Source organism: Vespa crabro, chromosome 6, assembly GCF_910589235.1.
Source record: "Vespa crabro chromosome 6, iyVesCrab1.2, whole genome shotgun sequence".
In the NCBI taxonomy this organism is placed as follows: Eukaryota; Metazoa; Arthropoda; class Insecta; order Hymenoptera; family Vespidae; genus Vespa; species Vespa crabro.
Window position 1 is genome coordinate 3137927 of NC_060960.1, and position 19618 is coordinate 3157544.

Consider the following 19618-nt stretch of genomic DNA (forward strand, 5'->3'; position numbering starts at 1 on the left):
CTACGTTGTTCTGTTGAGACACTGGGGTTATGAAAAAAGAGAAACGAAGTGGAAGCAAAGTGGAGCGAGGTACATTCATCATAAGTTATTAAACAAGGTAACAAAAGGCCACGGTGACTACGGAGGGTGCGCGAAAAAAAAAAGAAAGAAGAAAGAAGAACGAGAAACGGACGGAAGAAGATAGAATCGGCTAACCGGTAGACTTTCTGCGATGATAGATGGCCAGAAGGATTAAGATATTCTTCGACTCTCGACGCCCTTCCTCTTCTCGGAAATGTTGTTCCGGAATAAAGAAGACGGTAGATAGAGTAAAAAAATTTTGTAGAAGATAAATACAAAAGTATTGTATCACGTTTATCGAAATATTTGTTGGAAATATTTCATCGACATTTAAACAAGTTCGTTCAACAATAGATAAGTGAAGATAGATTTCTTAATTTTCGATCAAATTATGTTTTGTGCATATATGCATGTAGAAAAAAAAATTCCTAATATTATATGTAGACTAATTACTTTTGGAATCCAGTTTATAATGTAAAAAAAGAAAAGGAAAGAAAAAGAAACCTTTAAAGGAATAGAATTAAACTAAAAGAAGAAAATAGTCAGGATAAAACGATTCTTTATTATTAATTTGGTATGTTACAATATATGAATAATCTATGAAAAAGAATAAAAATATTATGTTATATTATAGACACCCATTTACATGTCAATTTTGTTATGAAACTTGTCGAATCAAAAGAGTTCCGAAGAAGTGGTGGTCGATGATTAACGCGACTTTTGTAGGCACATTGAAGAGGGATATTCGTGTTTTCGGATTCGAGGGATGGGTTGGCAAAAGTTGGAGCTCGAACAAGAACGTGCCTTGCTGGCACACTATCATCCTACCATAGCACAACACAACCCTCTATTTTCGATTCTCTTCACCCTCTACGTCCTACCTATACTCCTCTTTCTATCTGCAATCCTCCGACGCGGCACCTACCCTCTCGTACCTGTAACATCAATTAAAATTCTCGTGGTCGATGCGCCGCTGTTTCGTGCGATCGTACGCCGTTTTTAATTGGATTAGAGCGAGACGGCTAGAGGGAGAGTACCCGTGGATGCCAACCGGTGGATGAAGAGGAAGAGATAGAGGAGGAAGGAGAAACGAGCTGAGGGTGCGAGATTACTGAAAGGGGTTCGTTGGATATTCGAACGAGAGGGTTGATAGTAAAAGAGAAAGAGAGAGAAAGAGAGAGAGAGAGAGAGAGAGAGAGAGAGATAAATAGAAAGATGATTGTCACAGGTAAATAACAGAGACAAACAACATTCCATATCTTTTTTCATTGCGATCTATGCCAAAAGTAATACTGAATAAATTTTCGATAATAAATAAATAGACAAGAATTTTATATGAATTAAATAATTGTTATTACTAAATTGAACATTTTTACTTTGAAAAAATAATTACTTTTTTCTATTTTAACTAGACGCACTAGATAGGCACATAAGCACGCAATGAATATAAGCACGTGTGTATTCGAGATTGTACAAGATTTGTAAGCAACTTTGGAGATCTTGGCAGACAAGCTAGGTAACTTTGATGAAGACACGTTGTAAGGTATGAATATTATAATAAGGATAGTCGTAATAGGTTTACTATTTTAAGAACGTACAGAAAGATATTCCTAGAAGTGGTTAGAAATCAAATTTAAACTTCGTACGTGTTTCTCTTTTATAGGTATATATATATATATATATATATATATATATATATATATATGCATATATATAGGGTATATATATACACATACCTATAAAAAATATATATGTATGTATGTATGTATATATGTATATGTATATATATGTTTCAGAATTTAGTTGAGAAGTAACTTTGTAGAAGATCCGGCATCTTCGTTTACTTGTCAGCTATTGTCGATGTCAGAACGAGAGAAGCATATCGAAGAAACGTGCCAGTACTAAGGTATACGCGTCTCTTTTATAGACCATTAAGTCTTTCTTGGAAGTTTTCAATGTAGACCTTCCTAGTGTCCGTCTAATATAAATAAATCATTCGGTCGGTGCGTTGAAAGCGCGCTAAGCCGCCCCGAGCTCGCTTCACGCTCGTATCTGCATTCGTAACATGCGGCATTAATTATGTATTCAATAAATTTTAACCGCATTGAAATGAATTCAAATTGCAGATTAATATTAAACGATGTGCTCTAATTGGCCGGGCAATTATGCGGTGTTAATTAAACATTAGGAGTGGGCCGGTCCAGCCGGATAATGCAAACATGGACGAGCCATCTAGCGAAACCTTTCTAAAATTTACCTCGATCCTCTTACGCCATCTACTTGCTAGATTATCACGTTAACGATTAAATAATGAAAAATTTGTCACTAAGTACTATTTCGGCTACATTTCAGAATTCCTCCTAATCAAAAGTTTATGTTAACTCTGTGAATATAAATCGCTTGATTATTTTTAGAAAAATATCATTTTACTTACCGTTATTAACAGGGATGGGAAAATAAATAACACACCTCAACTATTAATTTGTAATTTATGGTACTGGACGACGAAAGGAGACGCCTTCATTTTTACAAAAGAAACATTTTATTACATTCAGCTACGATCATAATATAATAATATATGCAGTGCAAAGTGACATATACAACAACGTATGGTTCAGTTTAAAAAAGAAAAATAGCCGTTTAATGTCAGTTTTCGTTTTTCGAAACTGTTCGAATATTTTCGGCATCCTTGATTTCTTCCCTCGATGAGAAGTGTTCTAAGTAAACGAAAAAATAGAAAAAGATATAAAATAAATATAAAGTTGATGAAAGTAAATGGCAGTCAGCTTATTATTATTATAGGTAACATAAACGTTTTCCTTTGCCCTGATATGTCAGAAATCGGTGAATACGATAAAAGACTTTGCCACAGACCGGATACGCAATAAGTATAAATATTATATGAGTAACGTGCTCTTTAATTACATTTATTACTGTTAACATATTACTGTTGATATATTGCGTGTACGTCATTTTATGAATCATATAATTTTGTTTTGTTAAGGTTGAATATCTCGTCGTTTCATAGAATCAATAATTTAGATTTATTTCAGTTACCATAATTATTAGTTAAAGAACGCTATACCAACGTACACACATATTCTAATAATAATGGAAACATGTCAGTGGCAATTTCTTTCACGTCGAACATAGAGAGTCTTATTTATTACTCGTAATGTTCCTCTTAATAAATACGATTATACGTGTCCATTTCACGTAACTTAACGAAATCGTATCGACCATCAAATATATTACAGCGTATCGATTACTTAAGTTTACTTTCTCGATTACGATTACTTATAACTTTGTTCCGTTGATTATGCTTTCGAAACATGAGTGAAAATTATGATTTGATTATGATCAAATTTAATGATTACGTATTTACGTTAATCGCGGTTCACATGATTTTCAATACACCATAGATGTTCTTTAAATTCTGAAGTATAAACGATAAATCATGAGAATAATAACGTAGAACGTATTAAGCAATGATTGCAACGATTATAACATTGGGCAACTTGTTTTTCTTTGATTACGAGTAGTCAGTCGACTTAATACTTCTGATATCGCAAAGGATCACGAACTATTTCTTTCAACGTGAGAGAGGAGTTTTGTTGTAAATAGCACGTGAAACTTTGCCAGTGAATAGAACATGGTATTTCACCATCTCTTATGGTGTATCATTTACACTTACGCTACATCTATGTTAAGCAAACTACTATTGCGTTTCTTCCTTCATATCGTAACTTTTTGATCATCTTTTCTCATTAGTAGTTAGATTAATATTAATTTCATGAATATCAGATACTTCGATGATCCATTTTGCTTAATATAAATTTATCGAAGATCCATTTTGCTTTCTCCTTACATTGACGTCTTATATATCTAAATTTTAGGATAAATATTTTATGTACATATTTTTGATCCAATGTGCGGTTGAGTGACCGTTCATCATTTTGGTATATTCAAGTTATGGCATCGATTCGTATGATATTTTTTTATGATTACAAGATAACTTTTATCACAACATTAGTAATAAGATTTTGATCTTTTCTTGTATTATTGGACAGGGATATTATCACAGGAACTTGTAAATCCAACTGTGGGTAAATTATCACGCGTGATACGGCAGTGATCTGAATTGGAAACGGTTAGGGATCTGCACTATCGACCGATGCTAATGTTGCATTCATTGTCCGCTTAAAAACGCCCTTCCTCCAACCCGTTCGATAAAAACGCCGCTGAACAATTCTCTTTATTCGAACTAAAGCGGCGTTTCCTCCTCGTGGAGTTACCTTGGGGTCGGAGGAGGTGGTGGTGGTCATACGGCACTGCCTGCATAAAATCCGGCCTTTCCTACTAAACCAGAACCGCGTTTCTTCTTCTCACATTCCATCGTACTAAAAGTATTTTGCGCGATTTGAGATTTTCGTTTTGGATTCTGCAAGGTCATACTTCTTTGACTCGAATTAGAACTGGAGCTGGTACCAGGCTCGGATACCCTTAAAATACCAGAATGTATCGTACCAAAGTTTTGATAAATATATTGTGATTGGATCGCTGATACTGACGTATTCTGATGTTTCAATGTGATAGGTACAGTTTGTCCGGCTAAGCTGTTGTAGCGTGTATCATAGCCAAGAGGTGTATCCAGTAATGATTCATTCCTCTCGGGATATCCTGCGAGCCTAGAATCAAGAAGACCTTCTTTCTCGGCGAAACCACTGAGTCTGGAATCAACGACGTTTGGTTCTGTAGCTCTAGCTGCGAATTCCGTATATCGCGGTTCTTGACCAAGAATTTGTTCTTTGTTCTCAGTAAATGCAATCATATTTTGTCTCGAATCTGATAAAATCCTTGAGTCAATAAGACCTTCTTTATCGGCGAAGCCGCTTAACTGTGAGTCGACAACATTGGCATCTGGCTTATCGACGTAAGTGTATCGAGGGTCGGTATTCTTTGGATCTGGATAAGCTGGAAGAACGTGGGAGAGATCTGCTTTATCCACATAGCTGATTGCTTGCGGGTTGGAGGCACAAATGTCAGGGGCTGACTTACACAGTAGAGAAGTTCCTTCTTCTGCTACTCTCTGGGGAGCTAAAACATTAATTGCATTTTTATTTAGACATTCTTTCCATTCATAATTATTCAAATGTTTAAATATATCATCCGTAGTACCGAGTACACTTTTAGTAGGTTGGTTAAATCCACGAGTCTGAGGTGGACCTGGCGACTTTTGATGTGCTCTGATGAGGTACTCCGAGCTTACACCTCTTTGCTCTCTCAGTTTTCTTTCTGCTCCTGGTACCATAACTCTCACCTAAAAACGAAAGAAAAATATAGACCATATTATGAAGAAAAATCCAACAAAGATAATATTTCATGATTAAGTGAAACTTTCAACGTAGCATTACGAGTCTCTACTTTCTTTCACTTTCCAACTTTTAATGTTTCATAGTAAAATATCTTTGACCTTTCATTCATTATAAAACTTTCTATATAAAACATATTTTATATTTTATAATAATGATAAGGCATTTCGTATCGACCGATCGAACTTTGGAAAGTTGAAATATTTACCATATCTTCGACTGTTGGAAATCGTGCCATATATCCAGACATAGTTAAAAGTGCAGCTACTTTGGCCAGGATGAGTGCTAATCCCGAGAGTTGTAGACACCAACCGTAGTGATACTGAGGTAGACCGTTATCGTCTGTTTGCATATTTGCCGTGGAAGGTAGACTATATTTCCGAGGTAATTCTAATGACGCGTCAGATAGAGCTGATGCTAGTACTATCAGTCCACCACCTAACAATAGTCCTGTAATACATATAAAACATATATATTAATTTATAACAATAATTCTGCTTTTGTAATATTATGTAACCATGATTGACGGATTATGTAAACTATTTAACAAATGACTGAATATCTTTTTAAGTGGAATTAAATTTCTCGAAACTTTTAAAAGATCTAGTAACTCGTAGCATTTTTTCCATTTGTCGTGGGAACGTTCACTAGTCGGATGTTAATGTAGAATTGTAAAGTACGATAACCGAGACAGCAAAACTCAAATTTTTAAAGTTCTTTCTACTTTATGTACGTTAAGATCGTAAAACAAGTACAACAAATAGAGTCTGTTTGGTCCTTTCTTTGTGGTCGTTTCAAAAGGATTCTTTCTAGCCTTTCTTAGACACAAACAATTTTTCTTTTTTCTTTTTTCCTTCAACCATTTCCTCCTTGTTCGTACACAGAGTGGAACGTAAAAATTTGCATAAGCGTAAAATGAAAGTCCTCGAGCTTGCAAATTGCTATTGTAAAAGTGACCCAATTTTATTAGTACTATTCTGAGTTTCTTTCAGATCGTTTTCAATGAGAAAAATCGCACATATGTAGTTACAGAACTATGGTCCTCGAACATATACAAAAAAGAAAAAAAAAATAGAAAAGAAAAGAAGAACCAGCATGTTGCGCGTTAAAACGTTTATATATGTATAATTTTTTTTCTCGAACAGCTCGAGCAACTATTTTACAGGTATCTCCGGGAAGATATTTTCAGCCTAAGGCTGTTTATCAATTAACCCTGGGTGGTAAGCACGACCCAGTTTAACGAGAATCCCTCTATGCGCTGTGTTGTGTTGTTAGAAGTGGGTAGCTTTGGAAAGCTGCTAATTGTGGAGAGGAAAAAGGGGAAAGAAGTTGGGACTCGTTAAGGAACGCTGAGTGTAAGGGAAGATAGTGTATATAGTATCTAGAATCTTTAACAAAAGCTCAGGCTATTCAGCGAATTCATAATCTCAAGAGCTTCAATCATTTTTCTTTTTGAGAATAACGTCTTTCAAGGATGGAGTTAATAATGTGAAAGATTCAAAGTATTTGATATCTTTTTCCTTTCGTATGTCTTTAACGAAAGCAACTTGATCGGGATCTTTCGCATTTGAAGATGAAGATCGAAAGATAAGAGTTAATCTTCCACGAAAGAAAGAAACTCTTTACGATTGTGAACAAAGGAGACATTTCCCCTGGACGTGCCATAATATAAAGGCCGAGGGGTGAATTGTAAGAATACAAAAGGGATGAGAAAAACGATATATTGTTTCTTCGACCTCAACGATATATTTCATATTTTATTACATACTTATATGTACCATTTTCATTCATTTCTTCACGCGGTAAATAAATAAGTCGTTAAACGACATCAATAAATAAGCGAACATTAAATATAAATCATTAGAGAAAATCTTCAATGAATATTTCATAAAACCCATGTACTTCGCCACATTTTATATTCATTTAATTTATAATTTATGCATCTTTTTGATATGATAAAATAACTGTAGCCGTACAAAAGAATATAAATAAACATGCCGAACCGAGATAAGTGGAACAAAAATGAATGAATCTTCGAGGGAAAATCTTTCTTTGACGAGAGTTCTTTCTTCTCTTGGTTTCAAACATCTAGGCCAATATTCATAGCACTTGGCTATCCATACTTGAAAAAAGGACGTTAGCAGTTTCGAGAACACGAAAGGAGCCAAGGGTGGTTGTTGATGTCGATATTGAACGAAGAGATCCGTCATATCTGCCATGCTCTCTTGCCTTTTAGCCTTCTGCGTTTATTTTCAGTATGCACACATACATAAATATCACTATAGTATATATATATATGTATACACATACACAAGCACACACATATATATATATATATACACAAATTCGGCTTTATTTGCGAAACGCTATTCTCGAACCCGTTCTCGCCTCAATCTCACAGCAAATATTTGCCGGTCTCTTCGAATCCCTCTTCTTCTCTTTTCTTCTTTATCCTGCTGAACCCTTGAACGCGGCAGCCATTCCTTTACTCAAGGGCAAATAACTTTTTTGCAAGTCAACTGATAGTTTTAAGATGGAACACCTTGGCATTGTCTGTGATGGGCACTACTGTTGATACTTCGATGTTGTAAGTAAAAGCGAGAAAGGATGCAAGTCGTTTTAAAGTTGGTTGATTAAATCAGCTTATCTCTTCGATTTTTTTTTAGTTCCTTTAATGAGATGCGAAGAAGCATTTACCGAAGTATTTACCGTGAGAGGATCAAAAACGGTACTATCTCTTATAATACTTTAATGACACTTTCGACGATCGGGATTGATAAGTAACCTTTTATGAAATAAACGATCGGTGAAATTGTTGACGTCATAGAGCAAAAATTATATGGCAATCAGTGAATAGATAATTTTTTTTAGCTACCTACATAAAAGAGAAGATAAGATCATTAAATCTTCGTCATTCCAACTTTTCAAAGCAACTAATAATGCGTTTGATAAAGTAATCTAATTAACGCCGGTAGCACACCGAACATCGATAGGTAACTTCACGCTCGAGAGCCTTGCATTGCACTTTCTAAATTCGACCGAGTAATTGCTGGAGCGCTTTCAATTTGTCAGTTTGCAATTGTGCGATAATTGACGAGTGGCCATTATAATCTGGAGAATGATTAGCGTGCTATTCGAACGATCGACGATTAGGCTCATATTACGAATTGGCTTCGATTAATACGATTAATACATGTGATAACGATGACGGAGGTAGTTTAAACACATTTATTTAAAAACATTACTTTCGCTTTACAAAGTTTTTTTTCTTTTCCACTTACTTGACAATATTTTATACATTCGAAATTAACGAATTAAATGAAAGAAATGATTTAATAGAGAAAGCGAGTAATGAATAATTATCATTTACGATAAGAACATTTATATGGAAGTATATCAAGTCGAGTGAAGTGATACTCTTCTCCACTACAATTTCTACGTTGATTCAGTCTCGTTTTGCTTTGTCCCCAGACTCCCTAGACTCAACCCTTTGCTCAATTAATTAGCAGTAATTGCAATCTAGTCGACGAACGTGGAAACAAGGACAGCTTTAGAATTTCCAAACGTTTAGACGTGTACGGCAGACATCCTTCGTTGTGCGAGAGTATATGTGTATCGTATGTGTGCAATAAAGGATATAACCGCGCGCTCACACTATCCTGAAAGGGATGAAAGTAAGAGTAGAGTGCTTCCTCCGAAAGCCGAACACGATGTTTTATTACGTGCATACTAAGTTTATGATCACGAGCTAACAAGTTCGTCGACATTTTGACTCTTTTCGTGAAAATTGTTCTTGTTATGTGAGATTCTCTTGTTATATTCAAAAAAAACAAAGGAGAGAGAGAGAGAGAGAGAATGAAAGAAAGAGAGTGAGAAGGTTATAAGATAAGACAGGATAATTCGGTGACTTTAAACATGTAAGGAAAGCCACCGGTTGCTGAAAAGAAAAAAAGAAAAAAAAGAGAACCATTTTATCCTTCCTTCCTCATTTCTCTCTTTCTCTCTCTCTCTCTTTATTTCTTTCTCTCTCTTTTTATTTTCCTTTTTTTTCCTACTCACTACCTTTCTTCTCACTCTCGTTTCCAATTTATTTAAGCGACGTAAAATTACGTGGAAGAGTATTTCCTACAGCACGTAGAGAAGCAAGCAGCACCTTAATAGAATTTTACATCTGTAAAAAGGTCTGTCCCTTTGTCCTAACGAAGGTAAAATATTTTTAAACGGTTTTCCGAGAGAAGCACTTCTTCCGTATATATGTTCATAGATAGTCCGCCAACTCCGACGAATAAGTTCTGCAAATTAACGACATTATAATAGAGTGAAAGTGAAAGAGAGAGAGAGAGAGAGAGAGAGAGAGAGAGAGGGAGAGAGAGAAAGATACGTCCGGAATTAAAGTTCTTTTCCAAAGCGAAAGATTTAATAAGGGTCGGAGATAGAAAGGGCATGACAATGAAAAGAGAAAAAGAGAGATAGATAGAAAAAGAGCAAGAATAGAGAGAAAGAAAGAGGGAGAAAGGAGAAAATGGTTCCCAGAAGGATATCTAGTGAATTCTTTCCTCTCGGTCATCGTAAGGGAAGCACAGGAGAGCTATAGGAGAAAACTATAGGATAGAGTACTCCCGAAGAAGAAATAACTCAGGAGACATCGGACCACTTCCGATGGGACATCCGGACAGGTTCGTTCACCTTATACTCCTTCCACAAGCACCGGTCGCACTTTGATTAGCCAAGATTGCAAGACTCCGACTTGGAAGCTTCGATCTACAACCTCGGTCTCATCTTGAAACGCTTCTGGAGACTGTAACTTCATCCTCTTTGGCTTTCTGTCTCTGTCTCTCTTTCTCTCTCTCTCTCCATCTTTCTCGTACACACATATACGAAGAAACACAGACACAAATTCTCTTCCCTTCGGCTATATCGATAACACAAATTTATCGAGTGGGTCGAGTTCGTCAACTTTGATTTGACTCCATTTTCGAAAGTCTTCCTATTTATCTATGTATCTACGTATTTATATACGTGGAGGAGTATTTAAATGTCTTATTTAAATATTCTTCGTTTTTAATAAATCTATGAGAAAAAACACTTGAAGAAAAATATATATCTACTGGCCATAAATCTTAAAAAAATTATGATTTTCAATACAAATCATCCCGATTGTTATGTACATTTCTCAACTGAATATATATTTGTCTTAAGAAGTTTTTTCATATGCCCATAAATTATGGAAATATTTAGATTTTATCATTTGAACACTCTATTCAGTATAATGATATAAGATGTCTCGTTCATCTCAAAAAATTGAAATATTTCGTGAGATATAGAATTAAAAAAAAAATTTTTTTTTACATATTTATTCGGAATGACAAGACACACAATACGTTGCCAATTGTTTGTTTACACATCAAGTGGTGAAGAAAATTTCAACGCCAAATTCAAACAACTAATCAAATAAAAACAACTACATATTTCTCCTTGAACAGGTCGATGGCATTTGTTTAGAAGAATACAATGATGTGCCATACGAGATCATTTGAAAAATGTTATAAATTATATTATAGATTCTTGAGATTTTAAGATATAATTTTATTTCACAGACTGTCACGATGGATGTACTAAACAAAAGCTGAACTTCTTATGAAATATATTTCGTTAACTTAGATACGTAATTTCCGAAGAATAAAGAAAGATACGAAATACGTCCTTTGTATACAGAAGAATTATATTGCATTATATTGCATTATATTGCATTATGTTGCATTATATTATATTACATTACAACGTAATTCATACGAAAAATAAATATTTGTAAAATTGTCTAATATAATGTACTTATTATGTGTTACCATTAAAAATGAAAATAAAAATATGTAACGGGAAGAGAAATCCGATGTATTCTTTATTTAACATTCTTATTATCCTCCCTAACCAAAAATTAACTTTAATACTTAATATCCTGAACAAAGCATAAATTTTTCTTGTAAACAGAGATTTGTATCTGGATCACATAATGGACAAGTATGTGTATATCATATTCATATAAGTTATTCATTCCTGTTAAAAAATTCAAATTCTGTTAAGTACGAAAATTTTTCCCGCAAATCGAGATTTGTATCAGGATCACATTATATGTGAAGAAGTGGCACACTGAAATCTTGCCACTTTCAAATCATTTATTTTCTCCTATTATGAAATTCAATTCAATGGTAGCTTGAAAATTTTCTCGCAAATCAGGATTTGTATTAGGATAACATGATACTCAAGGAGGTGGTATGCTTGGGCGCGCCACCTCCTGGTAAGTTATTTTATCCTGTTTAAAAATACAAATTCTGAAAAGCACGGAAATTTCTCTCGCAAATAGAGATTTGTATCAGGATCAAATGACATGTGAAGAGATGGCACACTTAATCTTGCTATTTCCTGGTTGTATTCTCCTGTTTAAAAATTTTATTTCTGAAGAGCGCAGAAATTTTTCTCCCATATCGAACTTAGTAACACTTAGCTTTTATCTTTGAAGTTTCATAAATTTATTTTCATCAGTTATTTTTTATTATATAATTATTATATGAATAACTTTGTTATATCGGGAATTATTGGTCTAATAATAAGTAATTTAAAATTTGAAGAAATTATACTTTATTCATTATAAACATTTATTTTATTTTAATTATATATAGGTACAAAATACATTGTACGTTCTATTTATATTTAATCGCATAAAATGCAGTAGATTATAATAATTTATAATATTATGTAATTTAAAGTCATATAATGCAGTATGATATAATCCATAATTTATACATTTATATATATTAATAGGTTTATGAAATTAGATTTGGTGGAAGAACAGATTTTATTATTTCACTGTTACAATTTTTTATTTTTGACTGATTTCGCTATATCGTTATGGATTTAATTTTTGATCACTTCATTTCTCCAACCTCCATCTATAGCACATTGTTGTTCTAAAGGTTTTATCTTCCTTTTCTATCTCTTCTTGCTTATATTTAATTGCTTCATCTTGTTGACAGCCAATTCTTGTAAATATCTAGAGGTTATTTGATTACGTTTAGATGCATGTAGACAACTACATAAAGTAATTACATTATTATTTTTCATATTTTTTTAATTAATTTTGATTATATTTAAAAGAAGAATTACAGATTTACTCTTTTCTCTAATTCTTTCATAATAAAATTCCAACTTGCGGCCTGATAGCAGTTAACCAACAAGACAAGATTGTATTTTTTCGTAACTCACAAATTTATAATATACTTTACAACATTTTATAATAATAAATAACCTGATATGGCATATCGTTGAATTCGTCTCGACAAATGGTATTGTATTTTGAAAAGAAAAATATTTGGTTCCATTAAAATAATCGAATTCGACTTTGAAAATCATCAATATTCAAATCAAAACCATCATCATTCGACTTATAAATAAAAGTGGCACCATATGATTTATCCCTTCATACAAAACATATTTGTTAAAAAATTGTATTGATAGATACAGTTCTTTACGAGATATTCCGATGTTGTTATATAAATGGGACACCCTATAGATAAATATGCAAAAAGTTCCATCCTTTTGTTGTCTCAAGTAGCATATTCGAACATTCAACGAGTAGATTGTAATTAGAGTCGATTCATAAAGTTTGTGTCTCTTTCATTTCAAGGACGATTCGCGATGGGAATTTCACGTTTCAAAATGAAGGTACCAAAGAGAGCATTATTCTCGATACGTAAACAACGATGTTATCATTGCATCTCTTCGTAACGATGATGGTGATGTTGAGATATCTTTTTAGAAAGGGTTGTATCATTTCTCCGAAGGGGAGATCTCTTCTTACATTTACAACAATTTAACTTACTTCGAAATGAGCTCGAACGGTTCAAGAGAAACGCACAAAACAAATTTTTCATTTGTATATTCTAAATTTACAGAAATAAAAATTCCCTCAGAGAAAAATTTCCTTTGAAAAGCAATGTACCTTTTTCGTTACTGTAACCAGGGGACAAGGGTTAGTTATTTATTTTTTGGAGGAAGATTATTTGGTCCAAAGTTAATTTAACGCTGTACCAGCGGCGATTGTGCGAAGCTACGTAACTACGTGCAATTATGGCAACGGCAACAGCTGGGTATAACTTTAACGATAACTTCGTTCTCAGTGTGTAACGGTAATAATTAAATTGTTCGCGTCGCGAAACTTGAGCAAATTGAATGAGCGCCATTTCTATCGAAAGCACCAAGCTCGTTTCTTCTAACCCTTAATCACCTTTCGCTATTTCATCTATTGGAATGCACTTTTTCTTTTTATAGAAAACATCGATACCATCATGAGATTGTAATTAATAAGAATTTAAGCGATGTCGAATGTATTTCCCTATTTTTCTTTTTTTTCTTTTACACTATTAATATGGATAATGTTCAATTAATCGAAACGCTGCAAGCATTATAGATATCTGATGATATCTAATGATATAAATATCGGTCTCATGTTATATGTACTACATACGTACAAAATGAGGTAATTAATAGATTCTGATGAGGATACTTTCTGTACTTTACAGAGCTTTCTTTTTTCATGTTTGCTCCGTTATCTTTTCATTTCTATTGTATAAGGGGAAGTGTCATTGTCTAACAATAAAAACAATCTTTACGCATATAAGGACGACTTACAATGGGAAGTCACAATATAATATAGTCCTAAGATTTTGAGATAAGATTAAAAATATAATGAGTTAGAAGATATAACGGACCGTCATTTTTTGTTTCACGAAATCAATTTGAATTTGGAAATTTGATGATCATTTATTTCAACTTTTCTATTATATTATCAACATAGCTATGAAAGGAGAAATTATTATTTTTTTAATGATATTCCTGAGAAAACAATAGTTTCATTTAAAAAAAAGTGAAACTATGTTGTTCATTACGTTAACAAGTATCAACAAATTTAACAGAATACTTAAACAGAAACAGCGGTGCTGTGGTAAACGCCAAGTTTACAGTGCAAAGAGACTTGAGATCGATTCGATTGGTATATGGTACTGTCACTTTTTTTACTAATACTAACTAATTATTTATTTTTTCTACAATACTTTCGAGATACTTCTCTTATGTATTTTAAAGTGAAGCAACATTGTATATTATTTTTAATTATACTTTTATATCTTCTAACAGATTTACCAGCGTCCTTATCTAAAGACGGTCTTTTTTATTCACTTTAATGCTAACAAGACAATCTCGGTAATATGTTACCTTGATAATGACAGTTTTCATGATAATATTTACAACAAAAAAGAAATGTCTATACCATAAAAATATACTTTTTTTTCGCATAAAAACTTTATTATTTTATTTATAGAAAATAAACTAAAGCTAACCAATACATGTGAATGAATGTGAAGGGATAAGATATATATCGGTATATATGAAAGGTAAGTTCGGCAAAGTGGATGAGCAACATCTACCAGACGCCTCTAATGTACCTTATTGTTCGAGGTTCCTATATTTACCTGCTTGCATCTCTCTCAATCGTTTCTATCATAATTTTCAAAAATATTACTTGATGTCAATGCAATTTATATTTCCCAAAAGAAATATTTATAGCCAATCAATAACGATTTTCACTTCAGATAACAAAGAGTTAGATTTACAAGAATGGAAAATGATACTGACGCAGAACGATGTAACAAAAGCTTACAAACTTTTTCGACGTATGTTCAAATTTCAGCGAGTAACAAGTTTGAATATAAAAATCCTTTCAAATTTTACTAACAATTTGCTACGCAAAAACACATACACACATACGCCCACGCGAGCATATATATATATATATATATATATATATATATATATATATATATATATATATATATATATATATATATATATATATATATATATATATATATATAGACAATTTTACTTGATGAGTTTTCAATCCCAAAACAGTCAGATGTAACATCCACTATTATATTGTAAAAATAAAGTAAAAACGAACAACAAAGGTAATCGGTTTCGATCCCAGAGTTATTTTCATGCGGTCAACGTCGATAACGCGTTCGCATAATCGAGCAAGTGTTGGGTAACGAGCTTTCGTGAAATGCCCTACCACAGGGCGTACAATAAGTGCTGGTAGTGGGATGAGGGTGAGAGTATTCGCGAATATTTCGTACGAACTTGTATTCCGGTGCACATTCTGCCATAGCACCGCGGTGCATAAATTTCCCGTTGCCTGCTATGGTTTATGCCGGCAGGATTAAATAACTTGACCCAGTAGCAACATATCATGCTTCTCGTGGTGTACGCTTCTCCTCCTCTTCCTCTTATGCGCGCGCGTGTACATTAGTGTACGTGGATACATTGGTGGCTCTTATATGCATGTACACGTATGCACATCTTTCCCTCTTCCTCTCCCTCTCTCTCTCTCTCTCTCTCTCTCTCTATCTCTTTCTCTCTCTTTTTCTCTTTCTGTCCATCTCTGTTTCTCTATCTTCCTCTTTCACTATAGCCATTTTATAATATACAATATATATTTCATATTTGATATTATATATATTTTAAATAATAATTTATTCGTTGAATCAATAATATTTTCTTTTCAAATAGTTTTACTTGTTCAAATAATATTTCATTCGACATAATCAAGCATATAAATATACAATGTACAATTCTCTTCTCATTCTATATTATTACGTATATACGTATACACATACATATCGTTGTACTTTTTTTCTAAACATCATATTTATAAGAGTTAATACATATCTTTACATTTTGTTTCTATAATATTACATGTGTAGATATGTATTTGTGTATGTGATTGTGTGCGTGTGTGTGTGTGTGTGTGTGTGTGTGTGTGTATGTATGTATGTATGTGTGTATGAATGTATGTGAGCTTTGTATTCAAGCTCGTATTATCATACGTGCCTTCGCTTACGAATATACGAAAGCTCGAATACACGTGCGCACATTGACCACATCTCGACGTGCGTGTCCGTGCATACTCGACCTGAAACGTTCCTACGTGCCTTCTAAGCCCACCTCTGAATTCCTTCAAATTTCGCCAAGTGTATACACGTTATCGAGATACCAAGGGTTCCATTGAATTTAGAGCTTATCGTTGTTGTTAATGTTGACGTAGTTGTCACATAGTAAAAAAGTTTACCGAACTGTTATTGATTCATCGATAACACGTGTGAAATCTAACGATTTCATTGTACATTGATAAATTAGTTTTTATCGAGATTACGATTAAGTGTAATTTGGGGTCGATAGTACATATCTATTTACATGTTTATGTACGTGTATATACGTACGTGTGTATATGTGTCTGTTTGTCCACGCACGTATATATCTATGCATGAAGTAATCAAAACGCATTGCTAATCAAGATGTTTCGATTCTATTCGATTTCTAGCGTGTTATCGAACATCATCTTGATTACATTTCCCTTTTAATAATATTCGATATCAAATTGAACCACTTCTTCCCTTTCACAAGTATCACTTTATCTCTATTGATCATTTGAATTGCTTTGATTAATAAGTCGATCGCGAGGATGATCGTATTTGCGTGTTCGGAGCTTCGCTTCGTAATTATTCCTAAAGGTATCAGGAATAGTGCGATTTCCGGTACAATTAATACGATGTACGGGCGATACTAAAGCATTAGAATATCTTAGAGAAAGAGAGAGTGAGAGTGTATATGTGTATATGCATAGCAATTGTATACAGTCGATTATTATACTCCTCTCACCTAACCAGAGTCTCTGGCACAGTTACCATCGAGATTACGAGGTGAACAACGAAACGCACTTGGGCCAAATTTATAGAATGCTTTCACGTGTGAAAGAGAGAGAAAGAGAGAGGGAGAGAGAGAGAGAGAATGCGTGAGAAATATTCATGTACATTTCTACAATGTTTCCGTGAAGGAATGCATAATAAGTTAGTGACTGAAATAATTCAGTGACTCGAGCAAAAAGATGTAGAAAGACATATTGATAAATATAATTTACAATTTATTTTTAACTATAAAATAATAGTTAAAAATTTCTAGAAAAGTCAATGATCGTACGTAAAACATTATTAAATATTTTTTGATACCCATATTTTTCTCGAACTTGAATTTTTTATTCCCAGATTTTATTTTTTCTCTGTTCTAGATTTTGAAAAGATTTGAAAAAATTCTGAGATATTTATCAAAATCTTTACATTAAAATATAATCTTTTACATTAAACAAAATCTTTACATATAAATATAAAAACTTGCAGGAAAATCCAAGGAAAATGAGACCTTGTTTAAAAGTCAGCAACGCAGGATTAAAAATCTCTTTTTACAACATTAATGTAAATACTTTAGTTTCTTTTTTTCAGTTTCAAATTATCACAGATTTGTTTTATTGAATAAAATATCATCTTATTAATTTTTAAATTAACATTTTTACTCTTTTATTTGAAAATATAGAATTTAAATAATATTTCATTTCACACCAACATCAAATAGCAAGTTCAAAATGACTGTGACAATATCTTCGTATTTTTAGCGACTCCATTTTTATTCGTTATTAATTAATTTTTATTCGTTATCTATTTTCGTTTTATTTCATTATTAGTATCGTTTCGTATATATCGTAATGGTCAATCGATTATTCTTTAAAATTAAATTATGTTATATAAAATTCTATAATATTTCATGTAATCAAATAATTAAAATAAAATATTATTTAAAACTAACAATTAAAATTAAAATTAAAATATAAATAATAAAAGAAAAATAATGAAAGAAAAAAAAAATAACAATATATGTGTAATCAATAATAATCGAATTAAAAACATTTTTCGATAAACTTCTTTTAAAAATAATCAGATGATAATATCATTCTCATAATTAGTCTTACTTAAGCGTGTTTCTTCAATAAAGCTAATAGCATTTGGTGTGTTAACTTGAACGTGTAAATAGGATCCTCTTCCCATAGGTGCAGGTTATGCACCGTGCAGTATGTTTCACCACTCTTGACTCTACGTTCACGCATTCTCACCTACCCTCTTGCTCTAGCATAGCTCCATCGTACGAGAGAATCCTCTTCTCATCGATCGTTGGTAGAAAGGGTGAGTCGTGCATTCCACCGTATAGCAGATACCTCGAGAAATGGTTCTATAGAAGGAAGAGAAAAGACAGAGAGAGAGAGAGAGAGAGAGAGAGAGAGAGAGAGAAAGAGAGAGAGAGAGAGAGAGAGAGAGATGCGTGGAGAAGCGTCATCTCCCTTGCAAGCATCGTCGCCATCTCCATCGCCATCGTCATCGCCATCGCCATCGCCATCGTCATCGTCGTCGTCGTCGTCATCGTCGTCGTCGTAGTCGTCATCGTCGTCGTTGTCGTCGTCGTGGAAATTGGATCGGTCACTCGATATCGCAGTCGGTATTCTCGAAATTCGAGCCCTGTCACGACACACACGATCCCATCCCCTATTAATATTAAATTCCGCTTGCTCTCGGTAATACGATGGTAGCATCATGATCTTCTATACTCTGTAGGAGTTTGATATGTCCTCTTTCTCATCTTTCATACTCTCTCCTTTTTATTGTTTTTAGTTCCTACATTTTATTAAGTTTTTATTGACAATGATTAAACATTGAAAAGAAATGAACAATATGAAAAAATATTAAAAGAAATGTAGATTTCTTACATTATCGATAATTATTGTAAAAAATCATTTCTTGGAAAACATCGACCATGTTGAAAAACGTTCATAATATTGATACCATAGTACGATTTGATATTTACGAGAGTAATCGTTAAAATACAATTTAGTAATCGATTTCAACACAGTGAAAAGAGAAGCAGCAAAGTCGAGTTGGTATCGCGAACATTTCAAGCACCGATGTCGTTGCTGTTACTATCGTTGCTATAGCTGCAGCACGGATGCGAGTTATACAGCTGAGTGCAGCAATATACTGGCTATCGGACCATCCTACAAATCTATCCGTCGATACTCCGATCCTATCTTGAAGTAATTCGCACGAAACATCCTGATAAATTGGGATCTCGGCTAGGTCAACGATAAATTGTTACGAATCGTTGCGATTAATCGTTTTATCGCTCTCGCATAATTTTTTACCCCTGTAAATGCTGAGCCAGAGGAGAATGGAAAATTTTCATCCATCCGACGTTCG

The 19618-nt window shown here is 33.4% G+C and overlaps 1 protein-coding gene across 7 annotated transcripts in view; it reads right to left on the minus strand.

Moving 5' to 3' along the window:
• Positions 1-2532: 2532 nt before the first annotated feature.
• The window catches only part of LOC124424929, a 157578-nt gene continuing 140492 nt past the window's right edge, over positions 2533-19618 (minus strand). For 6 of the 7 annotated variants that reach the window (XM_046964562.1, XM_046964561.1, XM_046964566.1 and 3 more), the window contains 3 exons: positions 5641-5882; positions 5239-5380; positions 2533-5157 (listed from right to left, as the gene is read on the minus strand). In XM_046964562.1, coding sequence (XP_046820518.1) covers positions 4382-5157; positions 5239-5380; positions 5641-5882 — 1160 coding nt within the window. In that variant the 3' untranslated portion in view covers positions 2533-4381. The remainder of the gene's footprint in view (positions 5158-5238; positions 5381-5640; positions 5883-19618) is intronic. The other variant, XM_046964567.1, reaches the window with a different exon arrangement.